This window comes from Oncorhynchus mykiss, chromosome 14, assembly GCF_013265735.2.
Source record: "Oncorhynchus mykiss isolate Arlee chromosome 14, USDA_OmykA_1.1, whole genome shotgun sequence".
Taxonomy (NCBI): domain Eukaryota; kingdom Metazoa; phylum Chordata; class Actinopteri; order Salmoniformes; family Salmonidae; genus Oncorhynchus; species Oncorhynchus mykiss.
Genome location: NC_048578.1, coordinates 21,906,756 through 21,925,511, shown reverse-complemented (window position 1 = coordinate 21,925,511; position 18,756 = coordinate 21,906,756). Strand labels below are relative to the sequence as shown.

Below are 18,756 nucleotides of genomic sequence, written 5' to 3'. Positions count from 1 at the left end.
TACTACCCACCATTGCGACCTGTACGCTCTCGTTGGCTGGCCCTCGCTTCATACTCGTCGCCAAACCCACTGGCTCCATGTCATCTACAAGACCCTGCTAGGTAAAGTCCCCCCTTATCTCAGCTCGCTGGTCACCATAGCATCTCCCACCTGTAGCACACGCTCCAGCAGGTATATCTCTCTAGTCACCCCCAAAACCAATTCTTTCTTTGGCCGCCTCTCTTTCCAGTTCTCTGCTGCCAATGACTGGAACGAACTACAAAAATCTCTGAAACTGGAAACACTTATCTCCCTCACTAGCTTTAAGCACCAACTGTCAGAGCAGCTCACAGATTACTGCACCTGTACATAGCCCACCTATAATTTAGCCCAAACAACTACCTCTTTCCCAACTGTATTTAATTAATTTATTTATTTTGCTCCTTTGCACCCCATTATTTGTATTTCTACTTTGCACATTCTTCCATTGCAAAACTACCATTCCAGTGTTTTACTTGCTATATTGTATTTACCTTGCCACCATGGCCTTTTTTGCCTTTACCTCCCTTCTCACCTCATTTGCTCACATTGTATATAGACTTGTTTATACTGTATTATTGACTGTATGTTTGTTTTACTCCATGTGTAACTCTGTGTCGTTGTATATGTCGAACTGCTTTGCTTTATCTTGGCCAGGTTGCAATTGTAAATGAGAACTTGTTCTCAACTTGCCTACCTGGTTAAATAAAGGTAAAAAATAAATAAAATAAAACTCTGTAAGCATTCCGAAAGCCTAACGCCAAGGGAAATACTTCTAGATAAAGCCTATATGTCACTATGTTATGTAGGCATTCAGAAAGCCTAACGCCAAGGGAAATACTCCTAGATAAAGCCTATATGTCACTATGTAAGCATTCAGAAAGCCTAACGCCAAGGGAAATACTCCTAGATAAAGCCTATATGTCACTATGTTATGTAGGCATTCAGAAAGCCTAACGCCAAGGGAAATACTCCTAGATAAAGCCTATATGTCACTATGTTATGTAGGCATTCAGAAAGCCTAACGCCAAGGGAAATGCTCCTAGATAAAGCCTATATGTCACTATGTAAGCATTCAGAAATTCCTAATGCCAAGGGAAATACTCCTAGATAAAGCTTATATGTCACTATGTAAGCATTCAGAAATTCCTAATGCCAAGGGAAATACTCCTAGATAAAGCCTATGTCACAATGTAAGCATTCAGAAAGCCCAACGCCTAGGGAAATACTCCTAGATAAAGCTTATATGTCACTATGTAAGCATTCAGAAAGCCCAACGCCTACACACTTTGGTAACGCCACATTCTGTCCCCTTCAGCGTGACCGGATCACCAGTTTTCGGAAGACTGGGAATAAAAAGGACAAGCCCCTGATACAGCACTCCACAGACCCTCTGTCCACTCAGGTAGAGATGCCCATGCCCCAGCCCCTCTTCGACGACCGCTCCATGAACCTCTCCGAGAAGGAGATCAACGACCTCTTTGAGAAGATGATGGTAAGTCTGATACTGTATATTTCCTTTTGAACCGAATGTGTATATAGCCACCACTATCCACAGTGCTCTCCTATAAGAGTTCATGTACAGAGTCCCTGTGTGGATATGTACTAAAGGATAACTATTGCTCCCGGTCCACCTTCCACCACTACTTGAACCATAAAGACGTAATGGGTAGAATGGACATGGTTACTGCTTCTACGTCTTCAACTCCCTGTGGGGCCTTTTTAGTACTAGCTACCAATCACATTGTTATTTTACTGTTCACCAGAGTCTCTGATCTTTAAGTGGACCTCTGATTTCCACTGGTTGTCATAGTAATGATACAATTAGATGTGATGTGTTGACAGCTTGCTGTGGCACATTAAACCAACTCTTGCCAAGGAAATGTAGGAGGTTTCTATTCTATATATTCACATGTCAATGTGGGTGCTTTTGTGTCTCAAACTATGCCCCACACTTCTCTTTCTTGTAAGCTGCAGGCAGAGAGCTCTGTGCTCAGTCTAAGCCTCTACAGAACAGTACTTACCTGGTTCACTGCACAGAGCTGAGTCACAGCTCCGAATTCACACTGACGCTTAGCATAGAGAGCACATTGATCACAAAGAGAGACAGGAGGGAGCTTATCAGTGTAACACTATCGTGACTTCTCAATTAACTCTGTAACTCAAGTTCACTTGACTCAGCCCTCATTCAAACAGAGTGCTCCATCAGAGCTACAGAGAGCTACAGAGAGCGCCATCAGAGCTCCAGATAGCGCCATCAGAGCTCCATAGAGCTACAGAGAGCGCCATCAAAGCTACAGAGAGCGCCATCAGAGCGCTCAGTCAGAGCTACTGAGGGTGCCGTCAGAGCTACTGAGGGTGCCGTCAGAGCTACTGAGGGTGCCGTCAGAGCTACTGAGGGTGCCGTCAGAGCTACTGAGGGCGCCGTCAGAGCTACTGAGGGCGCCGTCATAGCTACTGAGGGAAAGTGTGTTTAAATAATTTATAAGTTGTTAACAATTTCTGCTAGTTAGTTTTTGCTGCCATGTGGGTTTTAGCTTGCTTGTGCCTGCTAACGGAGGACTGTTAATTCACCTGTTTCCATACGTTTAATTTCTCTTACAAAGGAGTTGTTTAATCTAACTGCTTAACTCTTTATCTGTACATGGAATTGTATATATTTATTTATTTTTACTTATATTTTCTCATCTTTACAGGAAAATGTCACGGGCACTATCTTATGTGTGGAGACATTTCACTGCAGCTAATGTTGAAGGAAAAGCTGTGTACATTTGCAAATACTGTCCCAAATCATATGTGAAGAATGCAACAATGATGCAAAATCATCTGGCCAAGTGCATAAAATTCCCTTAGCGCTCAAAACAAGCAACATCTGACAAAAGTCTCTCTACTTCTATTCGAGGTGAAAATGATGAATCAGACACCTTATCGATAGCAACAGCTCATGGTCCTCCTGGAATCATACGTTTTTTTTTTACTCAATGGAGGAACGTAGTCAGAGAAATGCTGCTGCATGTCTTGCGAGCTGTGTATGCAACTTGTTCACCTCTAATCCTCATAGGCAATGTGTATTGGAAGAGATTTCTGAATGTTCTTCGCCCAGCATACACCCCTCCAACCAGACATGCTTTATCTACTCATTTGCTAGCTGCAGAGTTCAACAGAGTTGAAGTGAAGGTCAAGCAAATCATAGAGAAAGTAGACTATTGCAATCATCTTTGATGAGTGGTCGAATGTTCGTGGGCAAGGAATAATTAACTACATCTCCACCCAGACACAGACATACCGGTCTCTACATGAGCTGAGCTGAAGGCAGTCATCAATGACCTTGTACCACAGAAGGTATTTGCACTGGCGACAGACAATGCTGCGAACAGGCAGGCTGCTTGGTCTAAAGTGGAGGCGTCCTGGAAACACTCTACAAGAGAGCTAAGGAAATGGTTAGGTATGTGAAGGGTCATCAAGTTATAGCAGCAATCTACCTCACCAAGCAAAGTAAGAAGAATAAGCGCACCAGATTAAAGCTGCCCAGCAACACCCGTTGGGGTGGTGTTGTCGTCGTGTCTCCTGGAGGGGCAGGAGTCTTTCCAAGAAATGGCCATATCACAGTCGGCCGATATGGAGAGCCCCATCAAGAGGATCCCCCTGGATGACGTACAGTGCCTTGCAAACATTTTCACCCTCTTGGCATTTTCCCATTTGGTTGCATTACAACCTGTAATTTAAATGGATTTTTATTTGGATTTCATATAATATAATACACAAAATAGTCCAAATTGGTGAGGTAAAATGAAAAATATTACTTTTTTCAAAAAATAAAAAAATTGAAAAGTGGTACGTGCACACCTCCTATGCTTTGAAGCCCCTAAATAAGATCTGGTGCAACCAATTACCTTCAGAAGTCACAAAATTAGTTAAATAAAGTCCACCTGTGCACTATCTAAGTGTCACATGATCTGCCACATGATCTCACTATATATACACCTGTTCTGAAAGGCCCCAGAGTCTGCAACACCACTAAGCAAGGGGAACCACCAAGCAAGCAGCACCATAAAGACCAAGGAGCTCTCCAAACAGGTCAGGTACAAAGTTGTGGAAAAGTAAAGATCAGGGTTGGGTTATAAAAAATATCCAAAACTTTGAACATCCCACAGGGCACCATTAAATCCATTATTGGCACCACAACAAACCTGCCAAGAGAGGGCCGCCCACCAAAACTCACGGACCAGGCAAGGAGGGCATTAATCAGAGAGGCAACAAAGATACCAAAGATTACCCTGAAGGAGCTGCAAAGCTCCACAGCGGAGACTGGAGTATATCTCCATAGGACCACTTTAAGACGTACACTCCATAGAGCTGGGCTTTACGGAAGAGTGGCCATAAAAAACTTTGGTGTTTGTCAAAATGCATGTGGGAGACTCCCAAAACATACAGGAGAAGGTACTCGGGTTCGATAATTTGATCAAATGAAGCTTTTTGACCATCAAGGAAAATGCAAACCCAACACCTCTCATCATGTAAACAAGGGTAGCTGTGTTCCCACATACATCCAAGGAAGGACATTGCTTTATAAAAAAAGAATAGTAAACCCCCCCCCCCCCATAACCCCCCCCCCCCCACACACACACACATGGCTTTAGTAGGAGAGGACATGTTGATCAATGAGCTTTCCGATGGGACTCGCTGGGTAAAGCTCAACATTATCCCCTTGTGTGGTTCTGCTTGACTTAATGAAAGGAGAGGAAAAGGGATGCTTGACATTCCCATCAGTTTTACGGTTGTTTGTTTGATTTATACTGTGAAGCATTTGATCATCACAGAGATTAGTCATTTTGTCACTGGAGCATATGCTATATTAACCCCAAGTACTAAGTAGGAGCATGTACTACACTGAACAAATGCAACATGCAGCATTTCAAGGATGTTAAAGTTCATAAAAGGAAATCAGTCAATTTTAAATAAATGAATCAGGCCCTAATCTACTGTTAGTCACAGATGCCTTTAAAACAAAGGTAGGGGAGTGGATCAGAAAACCAGTCAGTATCTGGTATGACCACCATTTGCCTCATGCAGCGTGACACATCTCCTTCAGATAAAGTTGATCAGGCTAGAACATGCTCAATAACAGGTATGTAAACAACATTTGAGTGAAAAAAGCTTTTTTTGTGTATCAAACATTTCTGGGATCTTTTATATCGGCTCATGAAACGTGACCAAAGCTTCACATGTTGCGTTTATATTTTTGTTCAATATACATTTACCCCAAGTACAAGGTAGTCTGATTAGCCTTGCTTGAGGGAATAGTGTCGTTGGACCTTTAATAATCCATAGGTTATGTAAATTGAATGGCTTATGGATGGAAGCTTTTCAGTATGGGTATACTGTACCATACTGTAAGTGCTCACCATGCACCTTGTTGATGAGACTTTTTTGTATGTTACGTGTTAAGTTAAACTCGTACCCGTCTTGTTGTATTTTATTCATTGACAACAGTAGCGCGTTTAACACCGTCCAACCCCACTTACTGGTTGATAAACTGGTGAATTTAGGTGTCAACTCTTTACCGATCAAGTGGGTTAATAGTTTCCTTGTGAACCGTACTCCTCAACAAGTGAAGTTTAACTCCGCCATCTCTACGTCTAGAACGGTGAGTACAGTAGCGTACTTTCACCGATACTGTACCCAAATGATTGTCAAGCCTCTGACTCAACCCACAAGTTAAATATGAAGATCACACTGCTGTTGTGGGTTTCCTCCAGCCAGACCAAGCCTCTCTTCAAGGTTATGACAGAGAAATGTCAAAATTCATCCAGTGGTGTGCAGATAACTTTCTTGAAGTAACCGTTAAGAAAACAAAAGAGATGGAAATTTATTTCAGAAGGAAAAAACTACCCCTGCCAAAAATCAATGGGAAATCAGTCCATAGAGTGACCACATATACAGTTGAAGTTGGAAGTTTACATACACTTTGAAGGTTGGAGTCAGGTTGGAGTCATTAGAACTCAATATTCAACCACTCCACAAATGTCTTGTTAACAAACTATAGTTTTGGCAAGTCGGTTAGGAAATCTACTTTGTGCATGACATAAGTAATTTTTCCAACAATTGTTTACAGACAGATTTATTTAACCTATAATTCACTGTATCATAATTCCAGTGGGTCTGAAGTTTACATGCACTAAGTTGACTGTGCCTTTAAAAAGAAAATTCCAGAAAAATTGTCATAATTATGTCATGGCTAATTGACATCATTTGAGTCAATTGGAGGTGTACCTGTGGATGTATTTCAAGGTGTACCTTCAAACTCAGTGCCAAACGCAGTGCTTGACATCATGGGGAAATCAAAAAAAGAAGCCAAAACCTCAGAAAATAATCTGTAGACCTCCATAAGTCTGGTTCATCCTTGGGAGCAATTTCCAAACGCCTGAAGGTACCACATTCATCTGTGCAAACAATAGTACGCAAGTATAAACACCATGGGACTACGCAGCCATCATACTGCTCAGGAAGGAGACTCGTTCTGTCTCATAGAGATGAATGTACTTTGGTGCGAAAAGTGCAAATCAATCCCAGAACAGCAAATGCCCTTGTGAAGATGCTAGAGGAAACAGGTACAAAAGTATCTATATCCACAGTAAAATGAGTCCTATATCGACATAACCTGAAAGGCCGCTCAGCAAGGAGGAAGCCACTGCTCCAAAACCGCCATAAAAAAGCCAGACTACGGTTTGCAACTACACATGGGGACAAAGATAGTACTTTTTGGAGAAATATCCTCTGGTCTGACGAAACAAAAATAGAACTGTTTGGCCATAATGATCATCGTTACGTTTGGAGGAAAAAGGGGGATGCTTGCAAGCCAAATAACACCATCCCAACCATGAAGCACGGGGGGTGGCAGCATCATGTTGTGGGGATGCTTTGCTGCAGCATGTACTGGTGCACTTCACAAAATTGATGGCATCATGAGGTGGAAAAATTATGTGGATATATTGAAGCAACATCTCAAGACATCAGTCAGGAAGTTATAGCTTGGTTGCAAATGAGTCTTCCATATGGACAATGACCCCAAGCATACTTCCAAAGTTGTGGCAAAATGGCTTAAGGACAACAATGTCAAGCTATTGGAGTGGCCATCACAAAGCCCTGACCTCAATCCCATAGAAAATATGTGGGCAGAACTGAAAAGGTGTGTGCGAGCAAGGAGGCCTACAAACCTGATTCAGTTGCACTATGTCAGGAGGAATGTAACTAACCTGTTGTGGGAAGCTTGTGAAAGGCAACCCAAAACGTTTGACCCAAGTTAAACAATGTAAAGGCAATGCTACCAAATACTAATTGAGTGTATGTAAACGTCTGACCCACTGGGAATGTGATGAAAGAAATTAAAACTGAAATAAATCTTATTTATTATTCTGACATTTCACATTCTTAAAATAATGTGGTGATCCTAATTGACCTAAGACAGGGAATTTTGACTAGAATTAAATGTCAAGAATGGTGAAAAACTGAGTTTAAATGTATTTGGCTAAGGTGTATGTAAACTTCCAACTTCAACTGTAAGTACCTGGGAATCGAAATAGACTAACTGAAATTCAATGACTGCCTTTGCAAAGATAAATTGCTACAGAGAATATATATATTTTTTACGCACACTGAACCATTTTAATGTTGACCGCCATATCTTACATATGTTCTATAAATCTGTCCTGCAGAGTGTGCTGTCCATTGGTCTGATTTGCGCGTTCGGTAACATGCGAGTGCCAGACCTAGTCAAGCTTCAGCGCTTGATTAAGACGGCAGGAAGGATAATTTGGTATAGATCAAGAATCAGCCACCAGCCTATACACAAAACTCTTCCTCCTAAAACTTGAAAGAATTTTACAGGACAGTGCTCATCCCCTTAGCTCAAAATGTAGTCACAGTAGCAGCCAGACAAGGGGAAAGACACTTCTTCAAAAGAAAACAGATAGATATGGGGACTCTTTTATTCCAACAGCCATTAGGCTGTATAATAAATAGTATGTTGGTCCCTCGAGTATACAGCATATTGCACTTTCACTTTTCATGTCTAGCTATAGCATACTGTCTTTTTATGCTGGTGGAATGATAAAGTTGATCTGAATAAAGTTGATCTGAATCTCCGAGGTCAAACCTGTTTTGCAATTTTTACTCCATAGAAACTGGCCCTGGCTGGCTCTTTGTGTATACTGCCAGATTGAAAATCTAACAAAAAGCTTTCAGCCCATTTCTTTGAAGCAGGCAAGGCTAAATTACCCAGGCTTCATTGCATAGGTCTCTGTAAGTGTAAGTGTGTGTGTGTGTGTGTGTGTGTCTATGTAGCTTTTATCATACAATAGTCTTTATTGCGGGAGCCAAAGATGCTCCTCCCTCTTTTTAAAATTATTATTATTATTTATTTTTTTTAAATCACAAGCCGCTTTGTGCTTTCTTGCCACTTGATGTTTTCTTGCTGCTCTGTGCTTTCCTGCCTCAGCGCACCTCATGCCCTGCCTGTCACTCAGCTCACCTCTCAATTACTGTGTTTGTGCTCACTACGCCGTGACATTAAACTCAGGCTTCCATTTGCTCAGTGACGGAAGGCATGTTTCACGGCGGCTGAAAATGTGTTGCACCGAGAACCCTCACTGAAAGCGAGATTACAGTAATGAATTTGAAGTAAAAGGACTTGTATTACCTTTACGTGCTTTTGAAGCCACGAGCACCAACTTGCCCGTATCTATAGATGGCAGAGCATGTTCACAGCTGAAGTACCACCAGCAGCCTATGTTGAAATGATAATACAACTTGAATTGGAGTAGCTAAGTCTAGTCAAATGCATCATCTTATTCTCAATACTCAATACAGAGTATTTGCATTTGGTTGTTCTCTGTGTCTCTCTTCGTATCCCCTGCATTTATTGATCGATAACATAGCATACACTGCTGTTTTCAAATGAGTTCCAAATTAGGGTGTTAGTGCTGACCAAGGAGCCCCCTGGTGTGCTTTAATGACTAGGACAAATCCAAATGGGTTTTTCCTTCAGCATGTTGTCTGCATGTCACTCAAAGCTAGAATAAGCCCATAATGCTGCCAGGTCATCAATAGGTTCTGGGAAGAAGAGCTGCACAGGGCTGGTTGATGCGGACAAATGATCTTCTCCCGGCCTGTTAAGAAACCACTGGAGGAGTGGTAGTGTATGGTGTAGTGTTAGTGTAACAGTAGTGGTAGTGTGTTTACTGTGGTGTTTAGTGTTAGCGTTTCTGCTAGTTCCAATAGGGGTGGTATTGTAGCCTAGCGGTTAGAGCGTTGGGCCATTAACCGGAAGGTCGCTGGTTTGAATACCCAAGCCGACAAGGGGAAAATCTGCCGACTTGCCCGTGAGCAAGGGACTTTACACTAATTTGCTCCAGGGGTGCCATGCTTATATGGCTGACCCTGTAAACAACACATTTCACTGCACCTATCCAGTGTTTATGACAATACTTTTGGTGTGTTACTATAGTGTGTACTGTAGTGTTAGTTTGTGTTAGTGTTACAGTACTGTGGAGTGTTAGTGTTACATTTCTGTGCAGTGTGTACTGTAGTTTTACAGTACTGTGCAGGGTGTACTGTAGTGTTACAGTACTGTAGTGTTTGTTACAGTACTGTAGTGGTAGTGTTACAGTACGGTAGGGGTCGTGTTACAGTAGAGGTACTGTTAGTGTTACAGTACTGTACTGGTTGTTACAGTAGTGGTACAGTATGGTTGTGGTAGTGTTACAGTACTGTGCAGTGTGTACTGTAGTGTTACAGTACTGTGCAGTGTGTACTGTAGTGGTAGTGTTACAGTAGTGGTAGTGTGGTGTTACAGTACTGTGTAGTGTTACAGTACTGTGTAGTGTTACTGTACTGTATTGGTAGTGTTACAGTACTGTATTGGTAGTGTTACAGTACTTTAGTGGTGGTGTTACAGTACTTTAGTGGTGGTGTTACAGTACACTGTAGTGGTGGTGTTACAGTGCTGTGGTGTTACAGTGCACTAGTGGTGGTGTTACAGTACACTAGTGGTGGTGTTACAGTACACTAGTGGTGGTGTTACAGTGCTGTAGTGTTACAGTACACTGTAGTGGTGGTGTCACAGTACACTGTAGGGGTGGTGTTACAGTACACTGTAGTGGTGGTGTTACAGTGCTGTAGTGTTACAGTACACTAGTGGTGGTGGTACAGTACACTGTAGTGGTGGTGGTACAGAACACTGTAGTGGTGGTGTTACAGTAGTGTGGTGTTACAGTAGTGTAGTGGTACAGTAGTGTAGTGGTACAGTAGTGGTACAGTAGTGGTAGTGTTACAGTAGTGTAGTGTTACAGTAGTGTTACCGTAGTGTTACGGTAGTGTTACAGTGCTGTAGTGGTGGTGTTACAGTGCTGTAGTGGTGGTGTTACAGTGCTGTGGTGTTACAGTGCTGTAGTGGTGGTGTTATAGTAGTGTTACAGTAGTGTTACAGTAGTGTTAGTGTTACGGAAGTGGTAGTGTTACGGAAGTGGTAGTGTTACGGTAGTGGTAGTGTTACGGTAGTGGTAGTGTTACGGTAGTGGTAGTGGTAGTGTTACGGTAGTGTTAGTGTTACGGTAGTGGTAGTGTTAGTGTTACAGTTGTGGTAGTGTTAGGGTTACACTATTGGTAGTGTTACAGTACTGTTGTACGGTACTGTTAATTGTACGGTACTGGTAGTTGTACGGGATTGGTAGTGTTAGTGTTACAGTAGTGTTAGTGTTACGGTAGTGTTAGTGTTACGGTAGTGTTAGTGTTACGGTAGTGGTAGTGTTACAGTAGTGGTAGTGTTACAGTAGTGGTAGTGTTACAGTAGTGGTAGTGTTACAGTAGTGGTAGTGTTACAGTCATGTTAGTGTTACAGTTACAGTCGTGTTAGTGTTACAGTTACAGTCGTGTTAGTGTTACAGTTACAGTCGTGTTAGTGTTACAGTTACAGTCGTGTTAGTGTTACAGTTACAGTAGTGTTAGTGTTACAGTTGTGGTAGTGTTACAGTTGTGGTAGTGTTACAGTAGTGGTAGTGTTACAGTAGTGGTAGTGTTACAGTAGTGGTAGTGTTACAGGTGTGTTAGTGTTACGGTCGTGTTAGTGTTACGGTAGTGTTAGTGTTACAGTCGTGGTAGTGTTACAGTAGTGGTAGTGTTACAGTAGTGGTCGTGTTAGTGTTACAGTAGTGGTAGTGTTACAGTAGTGGTAGTGTTACAGTAGTGGTAGTGTTACAGGTGTGTTAGTGTTACGGTCGTGTTAGTGTTACGGTAGTGTTAGTGTTACGGTAGTGTTAGTGTTACAGTCGTGGTAGTGTTACAGTAGTGGTAGTGTTACAGTAGTGGTCGTGTTAGTGTTACAGTAGTGGTAGTGTTACAGTCGTGTTAGTGTTACAGTAGTGTTAGTGTTACAGTAGTGGTAGTGTTACAGTAGTGGTAGTGTTAGTGTTACAGTAGTGGTAGTGTTACAGTAGTGGTAGTGTTACAGTGGTGTTAGTGTTACAGTGGTGTTAGTGTTACAGTAGTGTTAGTGTTACAGTAGTGTTAGTGTTACAGTAGTGTTAGTGTTACAGTAGTGTTAGTGTTACAGTAGTGTTAGTGTTACAGTAGTGTTAGTGTTACAGTAGTGTTAGTGTTACAGTAGTGTTAGTGTTACAGTAGTGTTAGTGTTACAGTCGTGTTAGTGTTACAGTCGTGTTAGTGTTACAGTCGTGTTAGTGTTACAGTCGTGTTAGTGTTACAGTTGTGGTAGTGTTACAGTTGTGGTAGTGTTACAGTTGTGGTAGTGTTACAGTCGTGGTAGTGTTACAGTCGTGTTAGTGTTACAGTCGTGTTAGTGTTACAGTCGGATTAGTGTTAGTGTTACAGTAGTGGTAGTGTTACAGTGGTGGTAGTGTTACAGTGGTGTTAGTGTTACAGTGGTGTTAGTGTTACAGTCGTGTTAGTGTTAGTGTTACAGTCGTGTTAGTGTTACAGTAGTGGTAGTGTTAGTGTTACAGTCGTGTTAGTGTTACAGTAGTGGTAGTGTTAGTGTTACAGTCGTGTTAGTGTTACAGTAGTGGTAGTGTTACAGTAGTGGTAGTGTTACAGTAGTGGTAGTGTTACAGTAGTGGTAGTGTTACAGTGGTGTTAGTGTTACAGTGGTGTTAGTGTTACAGTGGTGTTAGTGTTACAGTGGTGTTAGTGTTACAGTGGTGTTAGTGTTACAGTGGTGTTAGTGTTACAGTGGTGTTAGTGTTACAGTCGTGTTAGTGTTACAGTCGTGTTAGTGTTACAGTCGTGTTAGTGTTACAGTCGTGTTAGTGTTACAGTCGTGTTAGTGTTACAGTCGTGTTAGTGTTACAGTCGTGTTAGTGTTACAGTAGTGGTAGTGTTAGTGTTACAGTCGTGTTAGTGTTACGGTAGTGGTAGTGTTACAGTAGTGGTAGTGTTACAGTAGTGGTAGTGTTAGTCGTGGTAGTGTTACAGTCGTGATAGTGTTACAGTCGTGTTAGTGTTACAGTCGTGTTAGTGTTACAGTCGTGTTAGTGTTACAGTCGTGTTAGTGGTAGTGTTACAGTCGTGGTAGTGTTAGTATTACAGTTGTGTTAGTGTTACAGTCGTGGTAGTGTTAGTGTTACAGTCGTGGTAGTGTTAGTGTTACAGTCGTGGTAGTGTTAGTGTTACAGTTGTGTTAGTGTTACAGTAGTGGTAGTGTTAGTGTTACGGTAGTGTTAGTGTTACAGTAGTGTTAGTGTTACAGTAGTGTTAGTGTTACAGTAGTGTTAGTGTTACAGTAGTGTTAGTGTTACAGTGGTGTTAGTGTTACAGTGGTGTTAGTGTTACAGTGGTGTTAGTGTTACAGTGGTGTTAGTGTTACAGTGGTGTTAGTGTTACAGTAGTGTTAGTGTTACAGTAGTGTTAGTGTTACAGTAGTGGTAGTGTTACAGTAGTGGTAGTGTTACAGTAGTGTTAGTGTTACAGTAGTGGTAGTGTTAGTGTTACAGTTGTGTTAGTGTTACAGTAGTGGTAGTGTTAGTGTTACGGTAGTGTTAGTGTTACAGTAGTGTTAGTGTTACAGTAGTGTTAGTGTTACAGTTGTGTTAGTGTTACAGTTGTGTTAGTGTTACAGTAGTGTTAGTGTTACAGTAGTGTTAGTGTTACAGTAGTGGTAGTGTTACAGTAGTGGTAGTGTTACAGTAGTGGTAGTGTTACAGTAGTGGTAGTGTTACAGTAGTGGTAGTGTTACAGTTGTGGTAGTGTTACAGTCGTGTTAGTGTTACAGTCGTGTTAGTGTTACAGTCGTGTTACAGTCGTGGTAGTGTTACAGTAGTGTTACAGTAGTGGTAGTGTTAGTGTTACAGTTGTGTTAGTGTTACAGTTGTGTTAGTGTTACAGTCGTGTTAGTGTTACAGTCGTGTTAGTGGTAGTGTTACAGTAGTGTTACAGTCGTGTTAGTGTTACAGTCGTGTTAGTGTTAGTCGTGTTAGTGGTAGTGTTACAGTCGTGGTAGTGTTAGTATTACAGTTGTGTTAGTGTTACAGTCGTGGTAGTGTTAGTGTTACAGTCGTGGTAGTGTTAGTGTTACAGTCGTGGTAGTGTTAGTGTTACAGTTGTGTTAGTGTTACAGTAGTGGTAGTGTTAGTGTTACGGTAGTGTTAGTGTTACAGTAGTGTTAGTGTTACAGTAGTGTTAGTGTTACAGTGGTGTTAGTGTTACAGTGGTGTTAGTGTTACAGTGGTGTTAGTGTTACAGTGGTGTTAGTGTTACAGTGGTGTTAGTGTTACAGTAGTGTTAGTGTTACAGTAGTGTTAGTGTTACAGTAGTGTTAGTGTTACAGTAGTGTTAGTGTTACAGTAGTGTTAGTGTTACAGTAGTGTTAGTGTTACAGTAGTGTTAGTGTTACAGTAGTGTTAGTGTTACAGTGGTGTTAGTGTTACAGTGGTGTTAGTGTTACAGTGGTGTTAGTGTTACAGTGGTGTTAGTGTTACAGTGGTGTTAGTGTTACAGTGGTGTTAGTGTTACAGTAGTGTTAGTGTTACAGTAGTGTTAGTGTTACAGTAGTGTTAGTGTTACAGTAGTGTTAGTGTTACAGTAGTGTTAGTGTTACAGTAGTGTTAGTGTTACAGTAGTGTTAGTGTTACAGTAGTGTTAGTGTTACAGTAGTGGTAGTGTTACAGTAGTGGTAGTGTTACAGTAGTGGTAGTGTTACAGTAGTGGTAGTGTTACAGTAGTGGTAGTGTTACAGTAGTGGTAGTGTTACAGTAGTGGTAGTGTTACAGTAGTGGTAGTGTTACAGTTGTGGTAGTGTTACAGTCGTGTTAGTGTTACAGTCGTGTTAGTGTTACAGTCGTGTTAGTGTTACAGTCGTGTTACAGTCGTGGTAGTGTTACAGTAGTGTTACAGTAGTGGTAGTGTTAGTGTTACAGTTGTGTTAGTGTTACAGTTGTGTTAGTGTTACAGTCGTGTTAGTGTTACAGTCGTGTTAGTGTTACAGTCGTGATAGTGTTTGTTAGTGTTACAGTCGTGTTAGTGGTAGTGTTACAGTAGTGTTACAGTTGTGTTAGTGTTACAGTTGTGTTAGTGTTACAGTAGTGTTAGTGTTACAGTAGTGGTTAGTGTTACAGTAGTGGTTAGTTTTACATTTGTGGTAGTGTTAGTGTTACAGTAGTGGTAGTGTTACAGTAGTGGTAGTGTTACAGTAGTGTTAGTGTTACAGTAGTGTTAGTGTTACAGTAGTGATAGTGTTAGCGTTACAGTAGTGTAGGGTGTGGTGTAAGTGTGTAGTGTTCATATTATACCAGTGGCTGCTTGCTACCTGAGAGTCACATTAAGGCTGCTGTAGCTTCCACTCTGCCACTCTGTGTGTTGTGCAGCGTCCTTGGGTTCTTTAGTCTTGATGTGCACAGCTGGACCCCGGAGTCGGAGGCCCTGATATAAATTCACAGCGGTAAATCCTCTGATGAAATCTCCCATTGGAGGATGCGTCTTTGGCGAGAAGGAGGCGCTGTGGCAGGATTCTTAATGTGGGACCTGGTGCTGGGAAAACAGTGAGCCGCCATGTGATACACGTGTTTTAATCCTCATTTAGCCAGCGGCAAACCCCCTTCTTTATGAATCTGTACCCCTCCCCATCAGCTCTATCGCTCCCATCTAACATGTACATTCAGACACGTTTCATACAAGGGCGGGCTAGGAGGGACGAGAACGAGAGGTTGTGATGACCGGCGAGGATGCTTCAGGATGGACAAGCGGACAGAGAGACGGGTCACTCCTCTTCTCTAGGCCATGCCCTCCAGACCAACACGTCTGTCCCTGTGTGAATTATGTTATTTGAATGACCACCTGGTCCACCGGCCTGGTCCACCGCTGTGAATCACTTTACGTACAGACACACAGTCAGAGACGCTCCTCCATCTTGGCACAAAATGCCAAGGATGCACCCCAAATGGCACCCTGTCCACTCTGTTATACCGCAGGGTGGATATCATACCAACCTGTCACTATTGTGGAAGATCATTTCCTTGGCCTATTCTGTATACAGTGTGCTACTTGACCGGGGCCCATTGATACATCATACTCCGGCCTCACGCTTCTGTTTCCACGGGTAGTTATCACTGTCACTAGCTGTGGGTCGTATCCACATTACCTCCCTTTGCTTTGCCTGTTTGTCTTATTGCTTGTCTGCCATATTCCAGGTATTCTAGAAGGAGAATACCTGGAAACGATGTGTATCTATGAACTTCCATCAACATGCCTCCACCTGTTCTTCTAGTTTTCAGTTTTATGAGCTCTTTATGATTCCTCTCTTCAGCCATGGCAGGTAATAGATCCAAATGATGACCCTCGTCCCCCCCCCACCTAATGCCCAAAGTCGTAGAAGAGAGTGAGAGACCGAGAGAATGAAAGTGACCATTGCAGAGTGCTGTGCGGATGAGGCTTGTTTGAGCCTTTACGTGCCTCACTGCCAGGAGCAGCATTCTCCGTAATAACAGGCTCTCTGTGATTCTCCATTGCGGTTACACTTTCCCTCTGCACTTAAACCACAGAGGAGGAGAGACACGATGTACCCCTATACGCCATGAATCAAACTTGTGGGGCAGTGGAGAAAAGAATACATTTGTCACAGTCAAAGCAAATCAAAACAATGCTTTCTCTCCTCCTCCTCATACTGTACTACTGGATCGTGACTCTTGACCATATGCATTTCAATAGAAGACGGATATGATGGTACACTCTACATTATCCCTTGCAATCGGAGCCAATGGCCCCAAGCTGAGTTCACAGACAGCACGTATCTCCGTATCGCTCTGTGATATATTTTTATTATTCGTTTAAATGTTTTTTTTATTTACCCCTTTTTATACCCAATTTCGTGGTATCCAATTGGTAGTTTTACAGTCTTGTCCCATTGCTGCAAGTCCCGTACGGACTCGGGAGAGGCGACAGTCGAGAGCCGTGCATCGTCCGAAACACAACCCAACCCTCACTGCTTCTTGACACAACGCCCGCTTAACCCGGAAGCCAGCCGCACCAATGTGTCGGAGGAAACACCAAACACCTAGCGACCATGTCAGCGTGCATCCACCTAGCCAGCCACAGGATTCACTAGTGCGCGATGGGACACGAGCATCCCTGCCGGCCTAACCCAGACCGCGCTCGGCTAATTGTGCGCCGGGACATGGGTCTCCCAGTCGCAACAGAGCCTGGACTCGAACCAGGATCTCTAGTGGCACAGCTAGCACTGCGATGCAGTGCCTTAGACCACTGTGCCACTCGGGAGGCCCCGCTCTGTGATTTCGGACGTATCTGAGGCAATCTCAAGTTGTTTCGCACAGTATTCAGGCCATGCAGAGTAGAGGCCCAGTCCGTTCGGCTGAAAGAACACACGCAGATGTCTCCACTACCGCCAGATAGCTCCACACACAGTCAAGTGTTTGGGGTTGCCTGTGTAAATGTTTAATTTACCCGAGTCGGCAGCCAGGGATATCTTGGGATCCTTCCACGCGGACCTGCGAGGATATCATTATGAATGGATCATAAATCATTTTTGGGAGGCGGAACACAGAGAAGCTTTTCTCTTCCAGTTGGCCCAGATGAGTACTCCGCAGGCCCAAATGTCTCCCCCCTCTCTGTCCCTTCATCCCCCCTTTATTCTCCACTCTGCGTTTTGCCTTGTTTAATGAATGGCAATTAACCGGCCAAATTAGCAGAGTTCAGAGAAGAATTTAAAAGCCTGCCGGTCCCTTCATTAGAAAACGTCCAATTGGTAAAAGTTTATAGTCCCCCCTCATGATACCTTAATGGTAATACCCATGTTGCTGTATCTGGTGGGTCATGTTACCCTTAATGGTAATAACCATGATGCTGTACCTAGTGGGTCATGCTACCCTTAATGTTAATAACCATGATGCTGTACCTAGTGGGTCATGCTACCCTTAATGGTAATACCATGTTGCTGTATCTGGTGGGTCATGTTACCCTTAATGGTAATAACCATGATGCTGTACCTAGTGGGTACATTACCTTAATGGTAATAACCATGATGCTGTACCTAGTGGGTACATTACCTTAATGGTAATAACCATGAAGTTGTACCTAGTGGGTACATTACCTTAATGGTAATAACCATGATGCTGTACCTAGTGGGTACATTACCTTAATGGTAATAACCATGATGCTGTACCTAGTGGGTACATTACCTTAATGGTAATAACCATGAAGTTGTACCTAGTGGGTACATTACCTTAATGGTAATAATCATGATGCTGTACCTAGTGGGTACATTACCTTAATGGTAATAACCATGATGTTGTACCTAGTGGGTACATTACCTTAATGGTAATAATCATGATGCTGTACCTAGTGGGTACATTACCTTAATGGTATTAACCATGATGTTGTGCCTTTCAACAGCCACAGGCTATACTGTACCAATCAAAAGTCCACAGAATTAAAGAGACAAGAATTGAAATCCATTCACCAAATGTTAGATCATATAGTAGACATGGTAAGGTTGATTTATCTATGGCGGCACCCCAAATTCCCTTCACAGTGCACTACTTTTGACAAGGGCCGAAAGTAGTGCATTATATGTGGAATAGGATCCCATTTGGGATGCACACTCTCTCTGTTATATTATGGGCTATACATTAGTGATGGGGGAAATAGACAGTTACATTTCAAGATATTATTTTTGAAGATGTATTGTTTCACAATATCAATATTATTTTTGTGTTAGTTGGCTTTACCGGCCCCAAAACTCATAGTTTGTTCTCTGTCTAATTTTTAAATAGGGAGCCAATTTTGTTTTCAGCACTTTCATTTCCATGACTGATCAAAACATGTTTTCTCGTGGCTCTCCCTTGTGTCTCTGTAGCAGACATATGGTGAGCAATATGTCTGGAAAATCGCATCGCAATAAAATCAGTATCGAATCGCAATGCAATCGTGAGAATCGCAGTACATATCGCATCGACACCTAAGGACGGTGATATCGTGTCTGACAGTTCCCAGTTTTCCTGTACATCCAAAACCACCACCCTTCAGCAAAAGAAGCTCAGTCAACTCACTGTACAGAAAGACATCAAACAAAAGAAAAACACACAATTCTCCCACTAGAGTGCAGCCTTGTTCCACAGCAGCACCACTCAGCCACATCACTTTAGCCATGTGTTTTTCTGTGTCATTCTGTCCATACCTTTGTCTGAGAGTGCTCCAAATAAACATCCTCCCATCCTC

The 18,756-nt window shown here is 42.5% G+C and overlaps 1 protein-coding gene across 7 annotated transcripts in view; it reads left to right on the top strand.

Annotated features, from left to right (window-relative positions):
• Positions 1-18,756, top strand: part of diaph2 (diaphanous-related formin 2) — a 693,877-nt gene that overhangs the window by 34,492 nt on the left and 640,629 nt on the right. For all 7 annotated transcript variants that reach the window (XM_036943140.1, XM_036943138.1, XM_036943139.1 and 4 more), the window contains one exon: positions 1,337-1,513. In XM_036943140.1, the coding sequence (XP_036799035.1) occupies positions 1,337-1,513 (177 nt within the window). The remainder of the gene's footprint in view (positions 1-1,336; positions 1,514-18,756) is intronic.